The 23,601-nt window shown below is 37.1% G+C and overlaps 1 protein-coding gene and 1 pseudogene across 5 annotated transcripts in view; both read left to right on the top strand.

Moving 5' to 3' along the window:
- The window catches only part of Ankrd31 (ankyrin repeat domain 31), a 193,906-nt gene that overhangs the window by 102,207 nt on the left and 68,098 nt on the right, over positions 1-23,601 (top strand). For all 5 annotated transcript variants that reach the window (XM_029561906.1, XM_029561905.1, XM_029561909.1 and 2 more), the window contains 5 exons: positions 3,187-3,349; positions 4,298-4,410; positions 6,375-6,462; positions 14,505-14,601; positions 20,590-21,556. In XM_029561906.1, coding sequence (XP_029417766.1) covers positions 3,187-3,349; positions 4,298-4,410; positions 6,375-6,462; positions 14,505-14,601; positions 20,590-21,556 — 1,428 coding nt within the window. The remainder of the gene's footprint in view (positions 1-3,186; positions 3,350-4,297; positions 4,411-6,374; positions 6,463-14,504; positions 14,602-20,589; positions 21,557-23,601) is intronic.
- LOC115069728 lies at positions 7,360-9,241 on the top strand (annotated as a pseudogene).

The following is a 23,601-nucleotide window of genomic DNA, read 5'->3' as shown; positions in this document are numbered from 1 at the left end:
AGAAAACAACCAGGGTGGGGCTGGAGAGATGGCTCAGCGGTTAAGAGCACTGATTGCTCTTGCAGAGGACCCGGGTTCAATTCCCAGCACATACATGGCAGCTAACCCCCTTCAATAACTCTAGTTCCAGAGGAATCTTATGCCCTCTTCTGACCTCCACAGGTATTGCATGACTTGCATTACATATATGCAGGCAATACACTTGTACGCATAAAATTAAAATAATAAAGTATTTTTTTATCCTTAAATTGGAAAAGTAAATAAAATTCCAAGCCCAATGAGTAATACCTTATCTGAAACTATGATAGATATGCCTAAAAATTAAAACTTGGAGCTGGAGAGATGGCTCAGCAGTTATGAGCACTGGCTGTTCTTGCAGAATCCCAGTACCCATATGTCAGCTAACAACTGTACAGAACTCCAGTTCCAGGGGATCTGATGCCCTCTTCTGACCTCTGTGGGCATTGCATGACACAAGTGCACTGACACACATGCAGGCAAGGCAGTACATTCATATAGTTTATGCTAATAAAAACATGCGAAATTATTAAAATATTACGATGAATCTAGCAATGTACTAAAATATGACTAAATAGAGTTCATCTTAGGAATATAAGATTAGTCTATATTTGAAAGTCAGTATAATTTACCAAATTAACAAATTGAAAATTGAAAAACTATTATTTCAATGCACACAGAAAGGTCTAAGTATTTGGGAAAATATACCATGTTCATGACTTGAAAGACAAAGTTTGCTTATGTGTCAGTTCTAACTAAATTAATATATAGAGTCAATGTAATTTAAAGTTTTAACAGAAAATTGCATAGAAATTAATAAACTAGTCTAAAAATTTATATGAAAATGAAGAGTCCTTGAAATAGCTGAGGCAGTCTTGAAGATGCAATGTTAGAGGCTCTAACACGCCTATAGTATATAGATACTTATTCTATACCTATAGGACTCAAGAAATATGTTGCTAGAATACATCAGACCTGAGTTTCTCAGCCTTAGTGCTACTGACATTTGAGTCTGAATGTTTCTTTGCCTTGGAGTGCTATCCTATACATTAATAGGATATTTAAGAGCATTACTGACCTCTATCTACGCAATGCTAGAAGCATCCACAACTCCCATTTGGACAACCAAAAATGCCTCCAGACATTGATGAATATATCCTACTTTGATGAATATACCCTACCCTGAGAGACAAAATTCATTGATGAATATACCCTATATATAGATAATATTCATTGATGAATATTACTAGATATATAAAGTAAATAATGTAAATATAAAGTAATATATATCTAGTAATATTCATCGCTGAATATTACTATATAGAGACAATATTCATTGATGAATATACCCTACCCTGGGAGACAAAATCACCCCCAGTTAAGAACCATTGAATTTTGTATAGAGAACAATTGAACAGATTACAGTATCTAGACAAATATGATCAATTGATTTTTGACAGTGGTACAAAGATACATTCAATAAAGAAGAGATACTCTTTGAGCAAATGGAGTTGGAATCTTTGAATTTTCATTTGCAAAAATTAAAAAGACCTTTACTCTTTCACTATATAAAAATTAATTTAACATAGATCATAGGTGTAAATGAAAGCATTAAGTAAGACAGTCTCCTAAAAGAAAACAAAAGAAAATTTAGAGATTTGAAATAGGTAAATGTTTCTTAAGTAGGACATAATAGGTATGAATGCTAACCACTGACTCTGTTAAATTAGACTTTATGAAAATTAAAACCATTCTTCAAAGATATGATTAAAAGAACAAGATTCTCAGACTAGGAAAACCTATCTTTCCTAAAACATACATGGGCTTATCATTTCTGCTGGCTTATTGGCTCCTAAATTCCTCCTTTGTCTCTCCATCTTTGGATAAACAGAAAGGTAAAACTCTGCAGATAAAAATCTATTGGCAGATAGTGTATCTCTATTTTAACCAAATCCTGGCCATATTTTTCTAATCAGAAGTTCCTCAATTGAGGCTCTGGTTTTCCTTGTGCAAGTAAAATCATTAGGTTTCTTTACTACTTGACTCATATCTATTAGCCATTCTTTTTTTTTTTAGTTTTAGAGAAATTGTATTGATTTGAGAATTTCATACAATGATTTTTCATTATATTCAGACCTCCTCCCCATCTCCACATTCACCTTACCACCCCCCACTGTACTCACCCCTGACTTTGTGTCTTTTATTAGCAAATGATAAACCCCATTCATCTTATATAACACAGCTGAGCTGAATACCAGAGAAATTATTTCATTTTGGTCAATTACAGATTTACTTCTGACACACAACTTTGAGTTACTCAGAGTAACCTTATTTATATTAGAAATGCTTCCCCGCCCCAATTGGCCATTTTTTTTCTGCAAAATAAGAGGGTTAGAGTAGATTATTTCTACATTCCTTATCTTTGATACCTTGTGACCATAACTGTTGGACACACATACTTCTATAGGGAGACTATGAGAATGGATATTAGATTGCTAGATTAATTTACCTGAATTTTAGTCCAAATAGAACTTTATTAAGCTACATTGAATTGGTAATTTATAGTACAGTTTGTAATATAATATAGTCCTGAAGTGACTCACCATCTTTTTACCACATTCTCCAGTAGGTTGGGAGAGGACAGGGAGACTGTCAAAGAGCTAGGGTAAAGAATTTTGCATCAGTGGTTCTGCATTTGCATACAAGTAGCTGACTCTGCACACTGTTGAGACCTCTGTTACCCAGTATGGTAGCTTTGGGGGCTACATTTGGATATTTAAATTTGAATTAACTGATAAAGCATTCTCTTCTATGGTCACATTAGCCATGTTCCATATACTCAGCAGGCCACAAAGATTAGCAGTCACCTTTTTGGAACCAAACAGACACAAAATCCTACTGAGCAAAAAGTGATCTAGAAGTGGAACTACCTATGCTCACCTCTTCACTACAAGGAAGGTGGCGTATTGTGCTTACTGTTAATTGTTTGGGGTTCTCTTATGATAGCTAGTGAAACCAAATCAAAATTACAGTTACTGTATCAAATTTCATCTAAATGTTTCTTGTCCATCCTTTGAAAACTTGTTTGATATCTTATAGTGCTTGGTTGTGTATCTTAAGATGAACGCAGGTATGTGTAGACATAACTTCGAAATTATTATTTTGTAGGCAGCTGAGATACTACTAGAACATGGAGCGAACCCTAATAAAAAAGATCAGAATCAGAAGACTGCTTTGGACGAAGCGGATGATGAAAAAATGAAAGAGTTGCTAAAATTGTATGGTGCTGTTGAGTCTAATAATGGAGATGAGAGTAATTCTACGGTTACTGGTATGTATGTCAATATTGCTTTCTATTTTGTACAGGTGTGTATCTGCTTAGCAAAATAAAATCTTCACATTTGTAGTGTAAAGTTATTTCCTAATTGGAGTAGGTGACTCCTGTGTTCATTAAATCCTTAAAAACCTGTAATTTAAGGGCTGGAGAGATGACTCAGTGGTTCAGAGCACTCGCTGCTCATGCAGAGGACCCACGTTTGGGAAGATGAATTTCTGATATTGGTCAAAACCAAGGTTATTCACTGTGCAATATTTGATTTGTGGCCTAGATTACATGCAGGTCAAATTCAAGACTGCTAAAAAGCTTTCTCTTTTCATTGCCTATCACCATATAATTAATCTGTAGGATTATGACATTTTTCACAGCCTTGGTGATTTTTCGCTACTTTTCTAAAGCTATTCTGGTCTCATGAGGAAATATTGGCATTTGGAGATACTGAGACTCTGTTATAAAGTGCTTTATCTATTCCTATGTCTGTTGTTTATTGAATGTGCACTTCTTGGTCATGTACCCAGACAAATGAAGGATTACAAAGGGTAATATGGATAAAATGCATCCATAATAGGAGAAGAGTCCAAGAGAACACTACAGAGCAGTGAATCCTAGTAGTTAAGAACAAGGACTTGGAGCCAAATAGCAGCTAATTTCAATACTAACTGTGTGGTATTGGCAATTTCCTGAATTTCTCTGAAGATTTACTTCTTCCATAAAATTTATAATAAACTATTTCAAAGAGTTCACATGAATATTCTATAGGATGATCCACAGAAAGCCATTTATCACATGATAAGTGCTCATAAATTGTTACCTGTAGTTAATAATGAGAACATTAAGACAATAACTATATTCTTAATTTATTGTTCCATCCTCATCACAATTAAATCTGATAAAATGAAGCTACATTTTTTAACTCTTATTTTCTAACTTCGTTTTTTAAAGTAAAAATTCCAGATATTCAGCCAAAACGATATAAGCAGTGTACTGACGATAACAAAACTGTTGATCCTCCTGCCCCTTTTCATCAAGCGAAAAGAAGTGAAAGCCTTCCTGTGGTGAGTGAAATTGAAGTTCTTTCATTCTTCAGCCTAGAAAATACTGTTCTTTTAGCCAGCCATTGGCTACTGGCAACAGTCCTTCCATATTAATGACACAGATTGAAAGTGGAGTTTATCATAAAAATAATTGAACAGAATGAGTCAAAAAGATATGCTGTGTGGTTACTTCCCAGTCAACTGCACTAAATAGGAGAGGAGAGATTACCTAGTGTTCTTTGACCCCCACTCGAGTTGTTTGGATACTTCTTTTTCCACAGACACTGCTACTGCCCTCAGGTGTCTTTGCTCACTCCCAGAACTGACTAGGATATGTAATTCAGAGAAGGGACTGTGGAACCCAGACAGAGAACAGGCGAGCTACCTGCTTTAGTTGTCTTGAATTCTACATGTTATTTTAATGATAGTGTTGGCTATAAAACCATTATCTAAAAATAAGTATTTGCAAAAGTAACCTAATAGTTGCTTGATAATTCATAGATTGATTGGAAAAACACCCCACACATTTATTAGATGCACTTAAGTAAGGCACCATCTTCAATGAGATATTACTTTGAATAAGTTAATCCATTGTGTCCAAGATGAGTTCATCTACAACATAAGCCAGACAGGAAAGTTAGCACAAGTTTACACCTTTTCTTTCATAAGCCATTCACCGTATAAAGAGTTAAGCCTTGAGTTTTTGTTTGTTTGGCACATTCATATTTTATAGTTTCACTCTGATGCATTTAATAAATGACAGCACTGAGATTGCTTTACCAAGGCTGATGAGATGGCTCAACAGATAAAGGAACTTGCTACCAAATCTGACGACCTGAGTTAAATCCCCAGAATCTACCTGGTAAAAGGAGAAAACTAACTCCTGAAAGTTGTCCTCTGACTTCGACACACACGCACCATGTCACGAATGTGCATGCATGTGCACACATACACACAGTAAATAAATGTAAAAAAAACTTACCAAAAAATTTTATTGGTGGATTTTCCATATTTCTTGTAACCACCAAAGAAAATTTTGGAGTAGTGTATTTCAGAAGGCTTTGAAGTTCACTTTTGAAAAATGAGAATATTTGAGAATTTATAGAACAATATAATGAGAATCAATCTGTGAGTCATTTATTGCATGACAATTATGTACCCAGGATTTTGGAAAACATATACAAAAATAAAAACCATGTTCCTGCTTATAAGATCTCATTATCTTAATAAGGAAATATTATGTATAAAGTATTATGTGGCTCTGAAATAGTTGATTTACAAAAAGATAAGTCTGTATGTATAGGAAGCAGAGGTTTGTGTATGAGATGGATTTTTTAATGACAATAACCAGTATTTACTGAGCTCTTACTTTATACTGGCATCGTCCTTAGCATTCTGTGTGTATTGCTCAATTCAGGCATAGAGAGAATAAGTAACTGGGGAGAATTAGAGCCAGGATTCACCTCCATACAGTCCGGCTCTGGAATCCACTTTATGATTCTCTCGTAAGAAGAAAGAACTGGCAGAGTAAGCTGTTCCAGGTAGAAAAATTAGTATTGACAAGGGCATTAAGCAATAGCTCTTGAGGGACTAGTGTTTTGTGTATCTAGGGTTATGTGTGGGATTTTAATACTGTGCAGTGATAGTCATGAAGTGTTAAAGTGAACTTGTTGTATATGTGATCATTAAATATATGCTATTTTTCTCCCATCACTCTAATTTCAGTGAAGTCAGAAATTATAACTCCTTAAATACTTACTATTTACATTGTTTTTCAGTAGTCACTATGTAAATCAATATATATTTAAGTTTTCTTTTTTCATATCTTCAACATCCATTCAGTTAAAGTTGAATAAAATGGGAGTACATTTTGAGAATAAAAGAGAAATGAGGATGTTAGCAGCATGTTACTTGTATTTATCTGTAGAATATCAGAGAGCACATCTACCTCTTAAAATGAAATTCCTAATATGTTTATCTGTTAGCATCAGACCATCAGTGCCATTCTACGAGACATAGAGGAAAAGCAAGATAATTTATTAGAGTTTGAAATAAGAAACCCTGAAGATGCAGGTAAATATGTACTAATGCTCAAGTGTGGTTATTTCAGACATCCAAGGTCACTGCTGTTTCATCTTCTTCTACATGTTTCTCTCACAGTTCATAATAGCTGAAAGTGCAGATTTTTTGTGTATGTATGTGTGTAATGTGTATTGTGTGTGTATATAGGCATGTGTCATGACTCACGTATGGGGATCAGAGTAAAACCTCAGGTGTTGATTCTCACCTTCCATCATGTTTGAAACAGGGTCTTTTGTTGTTTGCCATTGAGCTATGTACACCAGGCTAGCTGGCCTATGGCTTCCTGGGATTCTCCTGTTTCTACCTCCTATCCCATCTTAGGTGCGTTGGGATTATAGACACGCTACCACATCCAACTTTACATAGGTTCTAGGGATTTAAACTTAGGACCTCACACATGCCAAGTGCTTTTACCCACTGAAACATCTCCCTAGTCCCATATGGATGCTTTTAATGTGACAGAACTTAAGGTGCTATGGATTGTAACAAAAGTCAGTGATACAAACTAAATTTGTGCAGTTGTTGGCACAGATACTTCTGAAAAAAGTCAAGGTAATGTGATAATGTAAGAGACATTCAGAACCATGATCAGAGATAAGCAATTACTAGTCATACATCCAGATGAAGATGTGATTAAAACAGAATAGCTCATTGAATGCAGTGGCAGCTTTCCGGGTTTTCTGCAGTCTCCTCTCCAACAGAGCCAGACCTACACACTAGCAACCTTGTCTAAAGGGACATGCAGTTGACATTGATCTTGGCATTACCTCATGTGTGAGTGCCTTCCAGCATAGGAAAGTAGAAAGAATTGCCAGTGATCAGGGGAACCACACCACACCAAGCTCTGTCACTTTCACCGACAACAAACGATTGATCGCTGATGCCACAAAGAATCAGGTTGCCATGAACACAGCGTTTGATGCCAAATGTCTAATTGGGCACAGGTTTGATGATGCTTTTGTTCACTCTGATATGAAGCACTGGCCCTTCATGATGGTGAGTGATGCAGGCAGCCCAGGGTCCAAAGTAGAATACAAAGGGGAGACCAAAAGTTTCTGTCCAGAAGAGGTGTCCTCTGTGACTCTACCAAAGATGAAGAAATTGCAGACCTACCTTGGGAAGATTATCAACATTACCGACATGTGGTCACAGTGTCAGCTTATTCAGTGACTCTTAGCACCAGGCAACCAAAGATGCTGAAACCACTGCTGGCCTCATTGTACTTAGAATTATCAATGAATCAACTGCTGCTGCTATTGCTTACAGCTTAGACAAGAAGGTTGAAGCAGAGAAATGTGCTAATTTTTTATTTGGGTGGTGGCACTTTTGATGTGTCAATCCTCACTATTAAGGATGGAATCTTTGAGGTCAAATCTACAACTGGAGACGCCTACTTGGGTGGAGAAGACTTTAACAACTGGATGGTTAGTCATTTCATTACAGAGTTTAAGCACAAGCATCAGTGAGAACAAGAGCTCTGTTTGCTGTCTCTGCACTATTTGTGAACGGGATAAGCACACCCTCTCCTCCTCCAGCACCCAGGCTAGTATTGAGATTGATTCTTTCTATGAGGGAATGGACACATCTCTGTTACCAGTGTTTGATTTGAAGAGTTGAATGCTGACTTGTTCTGTGGTACTCTGGACCCTGTAGACAAACCCCTTCAAGATGCCAAACTAGACAAGTCACAGATCCACAATCTTGTCCTGGTAGGTAGTTTCACCTGTAACTCCAAGATTCAGAAGCTTCTGTAAGACTTCTTCAAAGGAAAAGAGCTAAATAAGAGCATTAACCCCAGTGAAGGTGTTGCTTATGGTGCAACTTCCCAGGCAGCCATTCTATCTGAAGACAAGTCTGAAAATGTTCAAGATTTGCTGCTCTTGGATGTCACTCCTCTTTCCCTTGATATTGAAACTATTGGTGGAGTCATGACTGTCCTCATTAAGTGCAGTATTACCCACGATTCCTACCATGCAGATACAGACCTTTACTACCAACTCTAACAACAAACCTGGTATACTCTTTCAGGTATATGAAGGTGAAAGAGCCATGACCAAGGATAACCTGTTTGGGAAGTTTAAACTCACAAGCATACCTCCTGTACCTTCTGATATTGATGCCAATGCTGTCTTCATTGTTTCTGCTGTAAATGAAAATATAGGAAAAGAAGACAAGGTTACCATAGCCAATGACAAAGGCTGCTTGAGCAAGGAGCATTTTGAATGTATGGCCCAGGAAGCTGAGAAGTTCAAAGCTGAAGACAAGAAGCAGAGAGAAAAAGTATTGTCCAAGAATTCACTGGAGTCCTGTGCTTTCAATATGAAAGCAGCAATTGAAGATGAGAAACTCCAAGGCAAAATCAATGATGAGGAAAAACAGAAGATTCTCCACAAGTGTAATGAAATCATCAGTTGGCTGGATAAGAATTAGACTGCTAGCTAGGCGTGGGGGCACATGCCTGTAGTCCCAGCACTTGGGAGGCAGAGGCAGGTGGATCTCTGTGAGTTCAAGGCCAGCCTGGTCTACATAGTGAGTTCCAGGCCAGATGGGACTACTGTTTCGAAAAGACCAAAAAAAAAAAAAAAATCAGGCTGCTGAGAAGGAAGAAATGGAGGAAGAAAGAAATGGAGAAAGTTTGCAACCCCATCATTACCAGGCTGTACCAGAGTGCTGGTGGCATATCAGGAGGAATGCCTGGGGGCTTTTCTGGTTGGGGAGCTCTTCCTTCTGGTGTACTTCTTCAGGGCTCACCATTGAAGCAGTTGATTAAGTCAGTTCAAGTAGAGATGTAGCATTGTTCCCCAGTAAAACATTTGAAGGACCTATATTTTGCGAGTTCTGTGGCAGTTTTAAGGTTGAGATGCTACAATAAATAACTGGGCATTCTTAGTACTTGAATAAGGAACATGCATACCAGGAAAAGAAATGAAATTGCACTTTATAAGTACTGCAAATGGAAAATGCTATGTCTTAAATAAAACTATTTAAAATTGGGAGACGAGAGAGAGAGAGAGAGAGAGAGAGAGAGAGAGAGAGAGAGAATGAATGGGAATAAAATTCCACAACTGGTCAAATGTGGAGAATGGGTATCTGAGAGGTGCCCTGCCCCAAGTGATACATCTGTAATGCAACCGCTACACCTAAGGTTCAGGAAACATAGTGGAACAGGGGGTGGAAAGAATATTAATGCATCTGTCAACTCACCAGAGAGGCTTCTTCCATGCATCAGGTGGTGATTAAACCCGAAAATCACAACTGGCCAGAATGCAGAGAATAAGAGACTGCAGAGTGCTTATCCCTGAATGGGGGACACCTGTATCAAACCTTTGTACCCAAGGCTTAGGGACCATTGTGGAAGAGAGGGCAGAAATATTATAAGAGCCAGAGGTGGTGGATGACTACAAGGAAACAGGTTTCCAGACAGCTGGAAAGTTACTCATATGAACATACAGCAATAACAATAGTATGCATAAGACCCAAATAAGCTCAAGCCAGACAAAATCTCAGCATAGTAGGGAAGTAAGAAACCCTGCCTTTGCTGAGAACTCTTGGTAACCAACGACTGCTGGGAGAGGGAAAGTCAGTTTTCTTTAACGGTATGATGCTAAATAGGTTATCCAAGCTCCATGGGTGGACCCGTACGGAAGGACATTTGGGAATACAAATTTGACTTGATAGGCCTTAATATATATGACAGAATACATGAAATCTGGTGGGGGAGCTATAAGAAGTGTGCAAGTAGGAGAAGGAATTTAAATATGATCAAAATATAGTGTATGAAATTTGCAAACATTCAATTAATTTTTTTTCTATTAAAGAAATTCATCATTAAAAAAAAAAACAACCAGAGCTGATGACTAGAGCTGAGATTGCTACTACTGACTACAAAAATGTTTCTCTGGTTTTGGATTCAAATTAGTATCTTTAGTATCTCAGCTGAACTAAGGCAGAAAAATCACTATTGTAAACATTTTATGTATTTTATGCATTTTAATGTACAATTCATTGAAATCTCCTTTCTGTATATAAGGATAAGAATAGTTTTTTTTCTATACGACTACCCCATTTGCCTATACTTATTTGCTGAATAATTCCTCTCACCTTCATTGTTTTGTAATGCTTTATTATCATATATTAAAGTCACATACAGTTTCTAAGTTCTTATTAATGTGTCATTAACAAGACCTGATAAATAAGCATGTAGTATCAGTTTATATGTACAATATCTTTATGTCCTTTCTTATGGGAACAGAATACATTAGGCTATTGTGATAAGTTTTGATTTGTAGCCTAAAACTCCATTAGAAAACCCAATGTGAAGGGCACATAGGTAATTTAAATATCTTTTAATGAACAATGTCAAATCTATTAAGCAAAATTTTATCTAAATTTTTAATGGCCCCACACATGTTGCCCCTTTGTTCACATATGTATCACACTGCGAAACTAAGCCTTTACTGTAGTATTAGAGGAATGGAAACTCCTCTGGGGACACTGACCCTACACTTGACCAATATTTGATTTGCAAAGGGAGATTTACAATAAATTTCAACTGTGAACTTCATGTCATTTCCCACTAATGGGATTTTTTATTTTATTTTTATATTATGTATACAAGTTTATGCCTGCATGATTGTAAGTGCACCTATGTTGTGCAGTGCTTGTGGAGGACAGAAAAGGGTATCGGATCGGATCCCCCTGGAACTGGAGTTTCAGGCAGTTGCTAGCTGTCAAGTGAGTGCTAGGAATCAAACCCAGGTCTTCTACAAGAACAGCCAGTGCTCTTGACCATTGAGCCATTGCTCCAGCCCCATGGTTTTTCTTAAGCGAAAGTACCTAGAAAAGTGTGCAGTGGTGCAAAAAACTTTAACAAAAATCTTAAGTCCAAAAGTAAAAAGATTAACAAGTGACTTAAAAGGAATGCAGGTTATTAATTTAAGCCTTTTAATTTCTTATTTGGGAATCTGAATTTGGACATAATCCACATAATGTTTAAATACTCTGGACTTGTGATACGGAAAATAATTCAAGATTCTGTTACTGAGGAAGCAAAAGAAGAAAGTTGGAAAATTTTGTGTAGTTGTAATAGTAAGATTGCTAGATCTATAAGTCATATTAGGTGTCTTTTTTTTTTTTTTTGGTCTTTTTGAGACAGGGTCTCCCTGTAGCCCCAGCCGTCCTGGAACTCACTATGTAGACCAGGCTGGCCTTGAACTCACAGAGATCCACCTGCCTCTCCCGAGTGCTGGGATTAAAGGTGTGCACCACCACACCCAGCTAGGTGTCATTTTTATAGTCACTTAACAAGAGTTACTGTGCAAAGAACAAGATTGATAATGTGATTTCTCAACCTATACATTGTGTAATATATACCAGATAAAAATTAAAGACAAATATATCAAATTTCTTACGTACATACATACATACATACATACATATGCACCCCAAACTGTTAGCAGCAATCTTTGTGTGTAAAATAGAGGTGAAGCAGAGGAGTGAATGCAGGGACTTTTTCATCTTTAAATATTACATTGTTTGAAAAAAGTACAGTATCAATGTTTTTTTCTGTATTTTAAAAGTAAAAAAATTTTTTTAATTTTTTTAATTTTTATTTTGTGTGTATGAGTGTATTGCCTGCATGTAGGTAAGTGCACCCATGTCATGCAATGTCCGCAGAGGACAGAAGAGGCTGTCGGATCCCCTGGAACTGGAGTTATGAACAGTTGTTAGCTGCCATGTGGGTGCTGGGATTCAAACCTAGGTCTTCTGCAAGAACAACCAGTGTTCTTAACTGCTGAGCCATGTCTCCAGCCCCGAAAAGTAAAATTTTTTTACAACCCTAGAGAATCAAACCCACAGCCTTGTGCATGCTAAGCAAGTGCTATATAATTGAACTAAGCTCCCAAAGTAAACAGTTTTAACAGACAAAATATATACCTTCCACTGTCTTCATTTCAACAAAACATTGACCATCTGTATATTAACAAGAAATAGCAGAAAGAATTTGAATATTTTCTCAATATAGAAATTGTAAATGAGGAGATATTTATACCCCGATTTGAATATTGCACAATGGATACACAGATCAAAATATCATGCTAACCAATAAATGTGTATAATTTTAGGTGTCAATTAAATAGTAAATATTAAAAATACAGAAAATTAGAAAATCACCCATAACTTTATATTCTGAAGACCAGCATATTTTATGATTTTATTTTTCCTGCTTTAAAAAAATGATAGCTGTGATCATATTGCAAATATGAATTTGTGTCTTCAGTTTTTATTTACTGTTACAATTTTTGCTACCTTAGTAAAACTTCTCATAAACTTAATCAAAATGATTATGTTTTATAATTTAGTGGTGTTATGACTTATTAATAATTATTTTTATATTTATTTGATAAGTTATTTTTATTAGGAAATTGTTGCCAGTCTTGACTATTATCAGTAATACTGTGTTGGATGTTTTTCTTTTGGTATCTTTTATTCCTCTTCTAGTACATTATATACTTTATACATAATCAGTATGAGTTTCTTGAGGCCAGACCAAGGTAATACCTCAAGAATATAGACAGGGTTTTTAAAAAAAAAAAAAACTATTTCATGATCAATATGCTGGATGTCAAAGATCATTAAGAAAAACTAAAGGTGAGGCTAGAGAGATGGCTCAGCAGTTAAGAGCACAGACTGCCCTTGCTGAGGACCCAGATTTGGTTCCCAGCCCCCACATCACAACTAACAACCATTTGTAACTCCAGTTCCAGGCTATTTGACAACCTTTTCTTGCCTCCATGGGCATTGCACATGGGTACACTCATACATGCTCACAGAGCACTCATACACATTAAAAAAATAAATAAACCACACAAAAAAGAAAAATTAAAGGTAAATTAGTGAAATTATCATTGAAATTTTACTCAAAGAAAAATGAAGTGCTTGAAGAGTAAAAAGGAAAAAGAAATTTGATCTTTAATTAGACTTAATGTTTTCAAGTTAACAATTAAACTATCACAGTCTTTTTAAGATTGGAAACAAAGATTCTTCCCCTCTTATCTGAAAGATCCAAGTGGTCATTATTTTCTTTTCAGAGATCATGTCCTTTATTCTAGAAATAATGTAATATTTTGATGTCATGCACACCTTACATCTGTAGACTCTGAATCACCAGCCCTGTATTTTCACCATATTTAGTTTGTTCTAGGGTTATTGGGAATGCCTGGCTTTGTAAAGTTGATGTGCTTTTGAAAAGTAGTATCAGACAGACCAAATTACACTGGGTAAATTTTTCATTTAAGGGCAATAAATATAAGTCATTTAAAAAAAAAAGAAGACAGAGGGGCTGTGGAGATGGTTTGATGGGTGAGTGTGTTTTCTGTGCAAGCAGGAGGACCTGAATTTGAATCTCCAGTACTCCACAAATGCCTGGCATGACTGTAGTGGCTGTAATCCCAGTGTTGGGGGGGTGGAGCTATGCAGATCCCAAGAGCTCACTGACTTACGAGCCTAGCCAAAATAGTGAGCTTCAGGTTCAGTGAGAGACCCTGTCTCAAAAAAATAATGTGGCAGGCCAGTGAGTCAGCTCAGCAGATAAAAGTGCTTGCTATACAAACCTGTTGACCTTAATTCCATCCTCTGGCATCTACATACATATGCATGGATGCATCCACCTGCACACACGTGTGTACACATACATACATGCACACACACACTCACAAGACAGATGTGATCACAGAGAACAGATGACTAATTCCTGATCATAGAACTTAATCAATGGGGTAGCAGATTAAAATTTAGGCAGGACCTCTTTTTTGGCATAGTGTTCTTATCAGATTACCTCAGGGCATTTTCTTAGAATTACTTAAATAAGCCTTGGTTTAGATAACTGGGTGATTAATATTGGAAAAGTAAATTGGGAATAATGAAGAATTAGACTATCTTGAAAAAAAATAGAAGGTCTAAACTTGGGTGAACAAATTTATCATTTGGTACCCTTCAGTTAACTGACTTTTTAATTTTATTATTGTTTCTAGAACAATACATTGGAAAGATGTTAGAGATAAAAGAAGTTATGGATAATATACTTGCTCAACAGAAAACAGAAAGGGATGATCTGGCTAAAAAATACAGGTGAGTGGGAAAAAAAGGAATGTTTTAGAGTAGCTAGAACTTACCCATTTAAGTTATAATGGTTCAATAGTTTGAATTTGGAATGTACCCCCAGACCCATGTGTTCAAAAGTTTAGCCATTCCCAGCGTGGCATTATTGAGAAGTGGTAGAACTGTAAAGTAAGGCCCAGTTGGATGTCTTCCAGTTGTTCGGAGACAAGTTTTCAAAGAAGATGAGACCATAGCCCCTTCTTTTCTTTTGCATCCTGCGCATGTGAACAGCTTTGTTCTACCACACACTCCTACCATGATGTGTTCCTGCACCGCAGGCAATAATAAAAGCTATGACTGAAACTTCAAAAGGTGTGACACACACACACACACACAAATAAACATTTCCTCTTTGTAAGTTGATTAATTCAAGGATTTGTTATAGTCACTGAAAACTGATACAGTTAGGCCTAGAATTTGTATTTTAAAAATATTTTATCAAATTTGTTCTTTGACATCTTCATATGTATATACAGCACATTTTGATTACTGTTATACTCACCCTCATTTCCCTCCCACCCCTATTACCTCACCTCCTCTCTACAAATCTCTTTCCTACATTCATATCTTTGGGGGCGGGGGATGTTACCCATTTAATCTAACCAGGGCCATCTGTGTGACCATGGGTTTGGAACTCTCTGTTGGAGTGCGATGGGCTCTGTGATGGGTGCACAACTGAAGACAATGTCTACCCCATCCCTGGAATCCAGCAGGAGCCCATAGCTCATCATAGACAAATAAGGTCACGTGGGCCCCTCCCTGAGCTATGATTTAGTGTTGACAAGCAGAGTCTTGTGCAGGGCCATTGCAGGCAGCGGCTGCTGCTGTGAGACCATGATTGCACTAACTGTGCTGTGCTCAGAAGACAGCATTTCTGAGATCTTCTCCATATCTTCTGACTCTTAAATCCTTCCTACCCTATCTTCTATGTTTTCTGAGCCTTAGAGTTATGAATGTCCTGTTTAGGGCTGAACACTTGGTTGGTGCTTAATCTCAGCACCTTGAGCAACCATATGCCTCCGTGTTTGCTGCCATTCAATAAAGAGAGAAGGTTCTTAAGGTTGAGAGTAACATTTGTCTATGGTATGAACATAAATATTTAGAAGGCAGCATGGTGATATGTCAGTTTAGCTAAATGACAAAAGTTCCCATCTAGGGCCTAAGACCTCAGCCATGGGCTTTTTTTTTTTTTTTTTTTGACTGGGTTACAATACCAGGCATGAATTCTTTCTTGTGGAGCAATTCTCAAAACCAACCAGAGTAGTTGGTTGCCTCCATAATAGTCACACCACTATTGTTCTAGTAGTCCCATCTTGCCAGGTATCAGATTGGTATTATAGTTCATGGGGTTCTCAGCTTGGTAATACCATTGATGCCTCTCCCAACCCCAGTGGCCTGCATAGCAACTTCTGGCACTATGAAAGGTAGCCATCAGGGAAGAAGCTTCCAGATCAGTTCTAGCTTGAATTATCTGTCTCTTGCAACCAAGGAGTATAGCATCCTTCAGCAATAAGGTCTTATCAGCTAGTTCTGGTGGCTAAACAAGTGGAATGACATCAGTTGATGAACATCTAGGCTGTTTCTATTTCCTAGAGCAGTAATGAATATAGATGAGCAAGTATGTCTATAGTAGGATATAGTCCTTTGGGAATATGGCCAGGAGTGGTAATGCTGAGTGGTGTGGTACATCTATCTCTAGCTTTTCAAGAAACTGCTGCACTAATTTTCATAGTGGCTGCATGAGTCTACACTCCTACCAACAGTGCAAACACCAAAGTGTTCCCCTTTCTCTCACATCCATGACAATATCTGTTGTTATTTGTTTTATTGTTTGTTTTGTTTTGCTTTGTTTAGTCAGGGTTACCCTAGTCCCAGCCCACTTGGAAGTCACTATGTAGACCAGGCTGGCCTCAATCTCAGGCTGCCTGTCTCTGCCTCCCCAAGACTGGGATTAAAGGCATGTGCTATCACACCTGGTATGCCATTTGGTTCTTTTGATTTTAGCCATTTCCGACTAGGGTAAGATGAAATCACAAAGTAGCTTTCATTTGCATTTCCCTGATGGCAATAATGTTGAATGCTTTTTGAAATGTTTATTCACCATTTGTATTTCTTCTTTTAAGAACTGTCTATTCAGATCATGGCCCATTTTTCTAAAATAGGGTATTTGTTTTCATAATGCTTACTTTTTTTTAGTTCTTTATATATTGTGGATATTAATGCTCTGTTGAATGTATAGCTGGCAAAGATTTTTCTCCCATTCTGTGGGCTACCTCTTCACTTAATTGACAGTGTCCTTTGCTGTACAGAAGGTTTTTAATTTCATGAGGTCTCATTTGTCAATTGCTGGCCTTCTTTCATGAGAGACTGGAGTCCTGTTTTTAAAAGTCCTTGCCTATGCCTATATCTGGCAGAATATGCCATGCTTTTTCCTCTAAATGTTTCAGAGTTTCAGGTTTTATGTTGAGGTCTTTAATACATTTGAAATTGATTTATGTGCAGAATGAGAGATAAGGATCTGGTTTCATTCCTTTAGATATTCAGTTTTCCTAGCACTATTTGTTGAAGATGCTTTTTATCTTTTTTCAAGTGCATTTTTGCCGTCTTTGTCATAGCAAATGGTGATTAACACAGAGAACCACAAATGTCCTACATGCAGAGAATAAGAGGCTACAAACTACCGATCCCTGAATAGGACACCTATATCAAACCTTTTCCTCCTATCTGGGATCATTGCAGAACAGGGAGGGGGGTGGTTTTAAAAGATTGTAAGAGCCAGAGGAAATGAATTACCACAAAGAAACAGAGTTTTCCAGATACTCATATGAACTCAACATCAACACTAACAATGTGGACAAGTCCCACCTAAGCTCAAGCCAGACAAAATCCCAACATAAACTTGGGGAAGTAAGAAACCCCAACCGTATCCTAGGAGCATTGGCAACCAATGCCTGCTGGGAAGCAGAGATTCATTCTCATATAAGGTCGAGACTCTTAGTATGTTGACAAGGCTCCAATGAATAAATCCACACCAAAGGGCATTTGGGAACACAAATCTGACTCTATAGGCATATATATACATATATATATATATATTTGATGGACAGATTAGAAAGGGTTGTTCAGATATAGGAGGAAATCTAAATATGAAAATATGATAAAAATATATTGTATAAAATTCACAAAATTTAAAAGAAAGAAATTTCTCTACAGTGAAAAAAAATCTGTGGAAGTTTTCCTGGTCGTGAATCCTACAAAATTTTTTTCCTAAGTACATGGTTAGTTTTGACTGTCAACTTGACACAATGTAGAATTACCTGAGAAGAGAGCCTCAGTGAGGAATTACCTTAATCAGGTTGCCTTGTAGGCAAGTCTAGGGGGAATGTCTTGATTGTTAATTGATATAGGAATATCCAGCCCATTATGGGTAGCACTGTTTTATGGGCTGGACCCTAAACTGTGAAAGAGAGGAAAAAGCTAACTAAAAGCAAGTGGGCAGGTAGCATGGGTGCATTTGTTTCCCTCTGCTCCTGACTATGGATGTGGTGTGGCCAGCTGTCTCAAGCTCCTGCCTCTCTGTCTTTTCTTGCAGTGATAGACTTGGAATTGGGATCCAAGTATACCCTTATCTCTCCTATATTGTTTTTTTAGGTTACTTGTCACAACAATAGAAATGAAACTAGAACACTAAGCATATTCAAATTTTTCTTCTTTCTAATTTCTTATTTTTGTTAGCATACAGTTAGATTTGTTTATGTTGCTTCTCTTCTCCCCAGTACCTTCTTCATCCAGTGTGCCTTCCACCTTCCAGTCCTCCCTTCAGCATTCATCTCAGTATGACAAATTATCCTCCACCATTCTTTTCTCTCCACCTCGTTGTTCATACTGAATTATCTGCATTATTTTTTTGTTAGCACAAATGTCCTTTGCAGTTGATTGGTTGGTTGATTAATTTTGTGGTTTTATGTATTTCTAATTTCTCGGAGTCCTTAAAGAGTTTTTGCTGCTAATGCTGGTTAGATGTTTCCCCTTGCTTTACTGATTAAAAAATGTTCTGTAGCTTTTTCTTCTTTGGACATTTTTTTAAATTCTTTTTTCATGATTTAGGTACACATGTCCTCTGTTCTTTATTCATTTAATTTTCTGAATAATTTTTACATTTTTGCCTTATAACAATTTGGTATTTGTTACATATTCAGCTTTACCAAACTTGCTTAAAAATTATTTCTTAAATGTCTACTTATATGTCTATCTTGTATCTTCATTTTGTCATTCTCTTCCACAAATAAATGTCCTAAGTTCTTTTCTCTTTCCTAGCTAGTTTTCTTAATCAAATGAGTGTCTGTCAACTAGATAAGTAATTGGCTCAGGGACATTTCCTAGGGGATTTTAGAGCCTCCTAGTTTCAATTTTTCACTTACTGTCCTATGGTGAACAGTGTTCTTGGAATTTTGAAACGTTCCCCATCATTTGGTGTTTCAGATATATAAATTGTGTTCCTATTGCTATAAGATTTCAAATCTTTGCATGGGTAATCCAAGAGAGCACCTGTGTTTTTTTGTATGAATTCTTTGTTTGACATCGCTTTTAGGTGTGGTATTATTTTTCTTTCTTCTTTATCCAGCTTATTGTATCCTATGCTCCCACTTGTCTGCATCTCACTTCTTATTGCTGCTTTTTCCACTTGTATATACTAGTATTTTAACACAGTCTACTCCAGGTTCAGTGTCAGCAGCTCTAAACTTTGATAGGAAGGAAAGATATGTAGTCTACTGCTTTTCCTTAAAACAGTAACTCCTAAAGTACAGTCTAAAGAGACCCCTCTCCTCCCCCAGTGGATCACTGAGACAAGTTTATGTGAAGTCAAAGCTAATTTTTATAATAACATTAAGAAGTTCTTTGTTCTGGGGCTGGAGAGATGTCTCAGCACCTACATGGTGACTAACAACCATCCATAACTCCAGTTCAGGAGATCTGATGCCCTCTTCTGGCCTGGATGGGCCTTGCATGACATGGATGCACTTTCATATATCTAGGCAATACACTTATACTCAAAAAATAAAAATAATAATTAAAATATTTTAAAATTATTTGTTCTTATTCACTCATGAGTATATATAGTAGAATTTTCCAGAAACAACCTGATGACTAATAAAATGTGTATCTAGATATTATTCTTAATATTTTCTGTTTTAAGTTCTAAAATGATAAATATTAATAGATACAATCTTTATAAATGAAAGGTGTTTGGTTTCCTCAAGAGTATATATAGGCCCTGGGAACAAAATGTTTGAGAACCATTGAAGACAAAGTTCAAGACCCCGAAGGTCTGTGTGGGATAGGTATGCTTAACCAAAAGACAGAGTTGTGGAAATATGATGAGCCATTTCCTCTTCCTTAGAACCCAAGATCCTGAGATCTTGGAGATAAAGGTGACTAGGATGGTGCTTGTCTGGGAAGTCCCTCTCAACTTGAAAGTACCTCAATACAGGTTCAAAGTACAAAATACAGTATTTAATGAACTGACTATATTTCTCAGATATAATAGAAGTATGAACATTCACAAAACAATTTTATTACTCTATAGCTAAGGGAATCTGAGTGGAACTTACTCCCAAATACTAATTTCTAACAAACCTTTCTACTTTAAACAGATTAGCAAACCTGAAAGTTAAGTAAATAGTGGTCTTGTTCAGCCACTGATTGCTATCTTTCAATTAAAGTCTACTAGATAGATTATGCAATTTTTGTTTCCCTTTTAGAGCTGACTCACAACTGATAAATATTATATTCTTTAAAACCAAAAAGTAAACTCAATTAAATAAGTGTCAGTTTCCTTGAAAAGGAAAATATATTGCAAAGGTAGTGTTTTGCGTACTTTAAAGCTGATTAAAATTGAGAGTATTCTTAATGCCTAAATGTTTGCTAAATAAGGTTTACTGTATTTTTTCTCTCTAGGGTATCCATGGACTCATTTAAGCATGGGGCCCTGCGAGAACAACTAGCCAACCTGGCCACAAGACAGAAGAGCCTTTTAGTTGTGGCAAAGAAACAGAAAAAAATAAGATCGAAAATTCAAAATTATAAGACTGCCACACCATTTTCTAGTCTTAGTTTAAGGAAATTGCCATGCAATTCAGACAACCGAAAGCTTACTAGTGTGGAAAATTCAGTGCATTCCCAGTCAGGCTCATGTTCTCTTATCAATGTTGCTGATAGAAGCATGCAAGAAGTACCATGGGATGACAGCCAAAATACTAACACTTGTCTAAATTCAGAGTCAGCCAGAAGAGAAGAATTCTCTAGAAATGAGGTGATTTCTAAACAAAATGTCCAGCATTGTACCTTGGGTGGGTTATTGAAATCCAGGCACTCAAATGGCCCTGAGAAGATGAAGTTATCATCCCAACCTGTTGCTTTTATTGATCAAGTAGAATATTCACAAGAAGAAAATGTTCTTACAGAAACTATGGCCAAAGGGCATGAATTTGATAGTTCTCCTGCAGTAACCAGCACAATTAATATTTCAGAAGACAAAAGTGTATTTTCCCAAAATGATACCTGTCCAGCAACTGTTACTTGGGATCAAGACCTCTCCCATTGTGATCCCAAAAGAAGAAACAAGAAAAGAGCTTCCCAGCAACCACCTGGAGGGTTATGTGAACCCCTGGCACAGCAAGGGATTACTGTCTTAGCCACTAATACTGCGCATCAGGCAAAGCCTTGTCTTAAAGAAACAGCTTCTTCTGTTTCCCATGCTGAGGGCATTCAGATCTCTTCTTCCTCTAGGTCCATCCATCAACATTCTATTAAAAAGCCTTTAAACCACAATACAGCTCCTAAAAAGAAAAGTGTGCAGTTGAAAGATTTGATATTGCTTGGAAGAATTAAGCCGGGAAATAACATTCTGGAATTCAAAACACAGGTATATAACTATTTTTTTTCTCCAAAATCTTACAAATTTTAGCTGATTACTGCTGGGTGATGGAGAGTTGATCTTCTTTAAGGGAGAGACTATAGATAGGCTGACTAGACCCCAGTAGATGAAGTCATACTGAGGGACATCTGGCTACACTAACTTGACTAGATAGGCCTTAACATATATGACAGAATGCATGAAATCCAGTGGAGGGTGCAGATGGGGGAGTAAATATAAAGATGATTAAGATGTTTTGTAGGAAATGCACAAAAATTCAATAAAAATATACACTAAAAATCATGCAAATTTTAGAATAAGTAAATGTTGGTATAGCATGATGTACAGGGAATGGGATTTGACTGAGCTTTCTAAATGAAAGGACACAACCATTCTATTCTTTTTTGGGATGTTTTGGGGGGGTTGGGTTGTTGTTTTTGAAACAGCATCTCAATATGTAGTTCTGACTGACCTGGAATTTTCTGTGTAGACCAGGCTAGCCTGGAACTCATAGAGATGCACTGCCAAATATATTATGCTCTTAGCAAAGATTTCAAAGCAGTGTAAAATAATAGTGGGTTATCTCCCTTAGCTACAGGTGGGCACTATAGTATTGCAGACCAAGATTTGAACTCTTAAATCTGAGCAGCACTTTGTAATTAGAAGAAAAATAATCAATGAGAAATAATTGTCTAAAAAACATTTTATATGGACTTAAGTCTAATGTCTGGGAAGTGTAATCCCTTGAACTCTTAAAGAAATATACTAATGACTTTAATCTTTGGTTATACTTTCCTTTTGGGTGTTTAAGGCAGTACAGTTCGTCCAAATAAACCAATTTATTTTTATTCTTAAAGTTGTTTGAGGATCTGTTCATCAGGGGTCATATGGGCTTGAGAGGAGCCCCTGGCTCCTTTCTTTTGCCAGTTCCATCTATGTGAAGATAAAACATGACCATGGCTGGCTTCACTAGGAAGCATGGAGGAAACATATCCTCTGAGTTGATCCTCCTCTTTGTTGACGGGGCACTGGTTCAAGTCTGTCTGGTGGGGTCTCTGTGGCCTCCCTGAATAAGAGGACAGGTGACTCACCACAGTTACAGAACATTTTAAGAGATGTTCCATAGTCCCCTGGAACCTAGTTGACCTTGGAGGGCAAGGAGCAAAAACTGTACTTTAAGTCCCTCTGACCAGATTAGTATAGGCCTCAAAGTATGACTGTTAAACATCCAAAAAGGTTAGTTCCTGGAGATTTAGCTCGGTGGTAGAGTGCTTGCCTAGGGAAGTGCAAGGCCCTGGGTTCAGCCCTCAGCTCCAAAAAAAAAAAAGAGAGAGAGAGAAGAAGGTTAGTTCCACCAGTTTGGTATTTTTAATTACCATGTGCTATGTAGATAAAGCTTGGGCAAAAACCAAACATTCTCAGCTAAACCTTGAAAGTGCCTGAAAACAAATCCTGAGGAGGCACCCAATAGAGAGATGCTTTTGGAAGCTCTTGTCAAGAAATTCCAATGAACTCTGATATGAACATTTGAATTTTACCGTTTTGACTTTTTTCTGGTTCCCTGTCTAGAACTTGTAATGTTAAGTACTCTTGCCTTTACTTCTCCTTCACATCTCCTAGGCACCAGTCAAGGACTTTCTTTTCTCCCTACAGTTAAGAGTTATGCAATTTGGGAATCTTTTAGATAGACCCACTTAAGACCCAGTTGCCTCACCCTTCGTCCCTGTTCAACATGGAAGAGGCCAGAGCAGCCTGTGTCCTAATTCCCTATTGGCTATTTGGGTAACCTCTTCAGAGGATGGCATGATAAGAATAGGAAGTAGGAATTGGCTAGGCAGTTAGGGTAAAAAGACCTCAAAGAAAAGTAGCCAGTTTCTTGGCTAAAAATCAAAATGTCCTTGGGCCTCTTAGCAGTAAACTCTGTTCCAAAGGCCAAAACTATTGAAAGTATTTAGGAGCTCTTATCTAATCCCTCAGACTTTAGAGTTACCTCTTCAGAGGGGGGGGGCATGTTAGAGTAGCAAAAAGCCCCATTTAAAAAAAAAAGAAAGAGT

The sequence above is a fragment of the Nannospalax galili genome, unplaced genomic scaffold (assembly GCF_000622305.1).
Source record: "Nannospalax galili isolate Female #2095 unplaced genomic scaffold, S.galili_v1.0 scaffold1054, whole genome shotgun sequence".
Taxonomy (NCBI): Eukaryota; Metazoa; Chordata; class Mammalia; order Rodentia; family Spalacidae; genus Nannospalax; species Nannospalax galili.
Note: the sequence above shows the minus strand (reverse complement) of the source record. Positions and strands in the feature narration are given on the sequence as shown.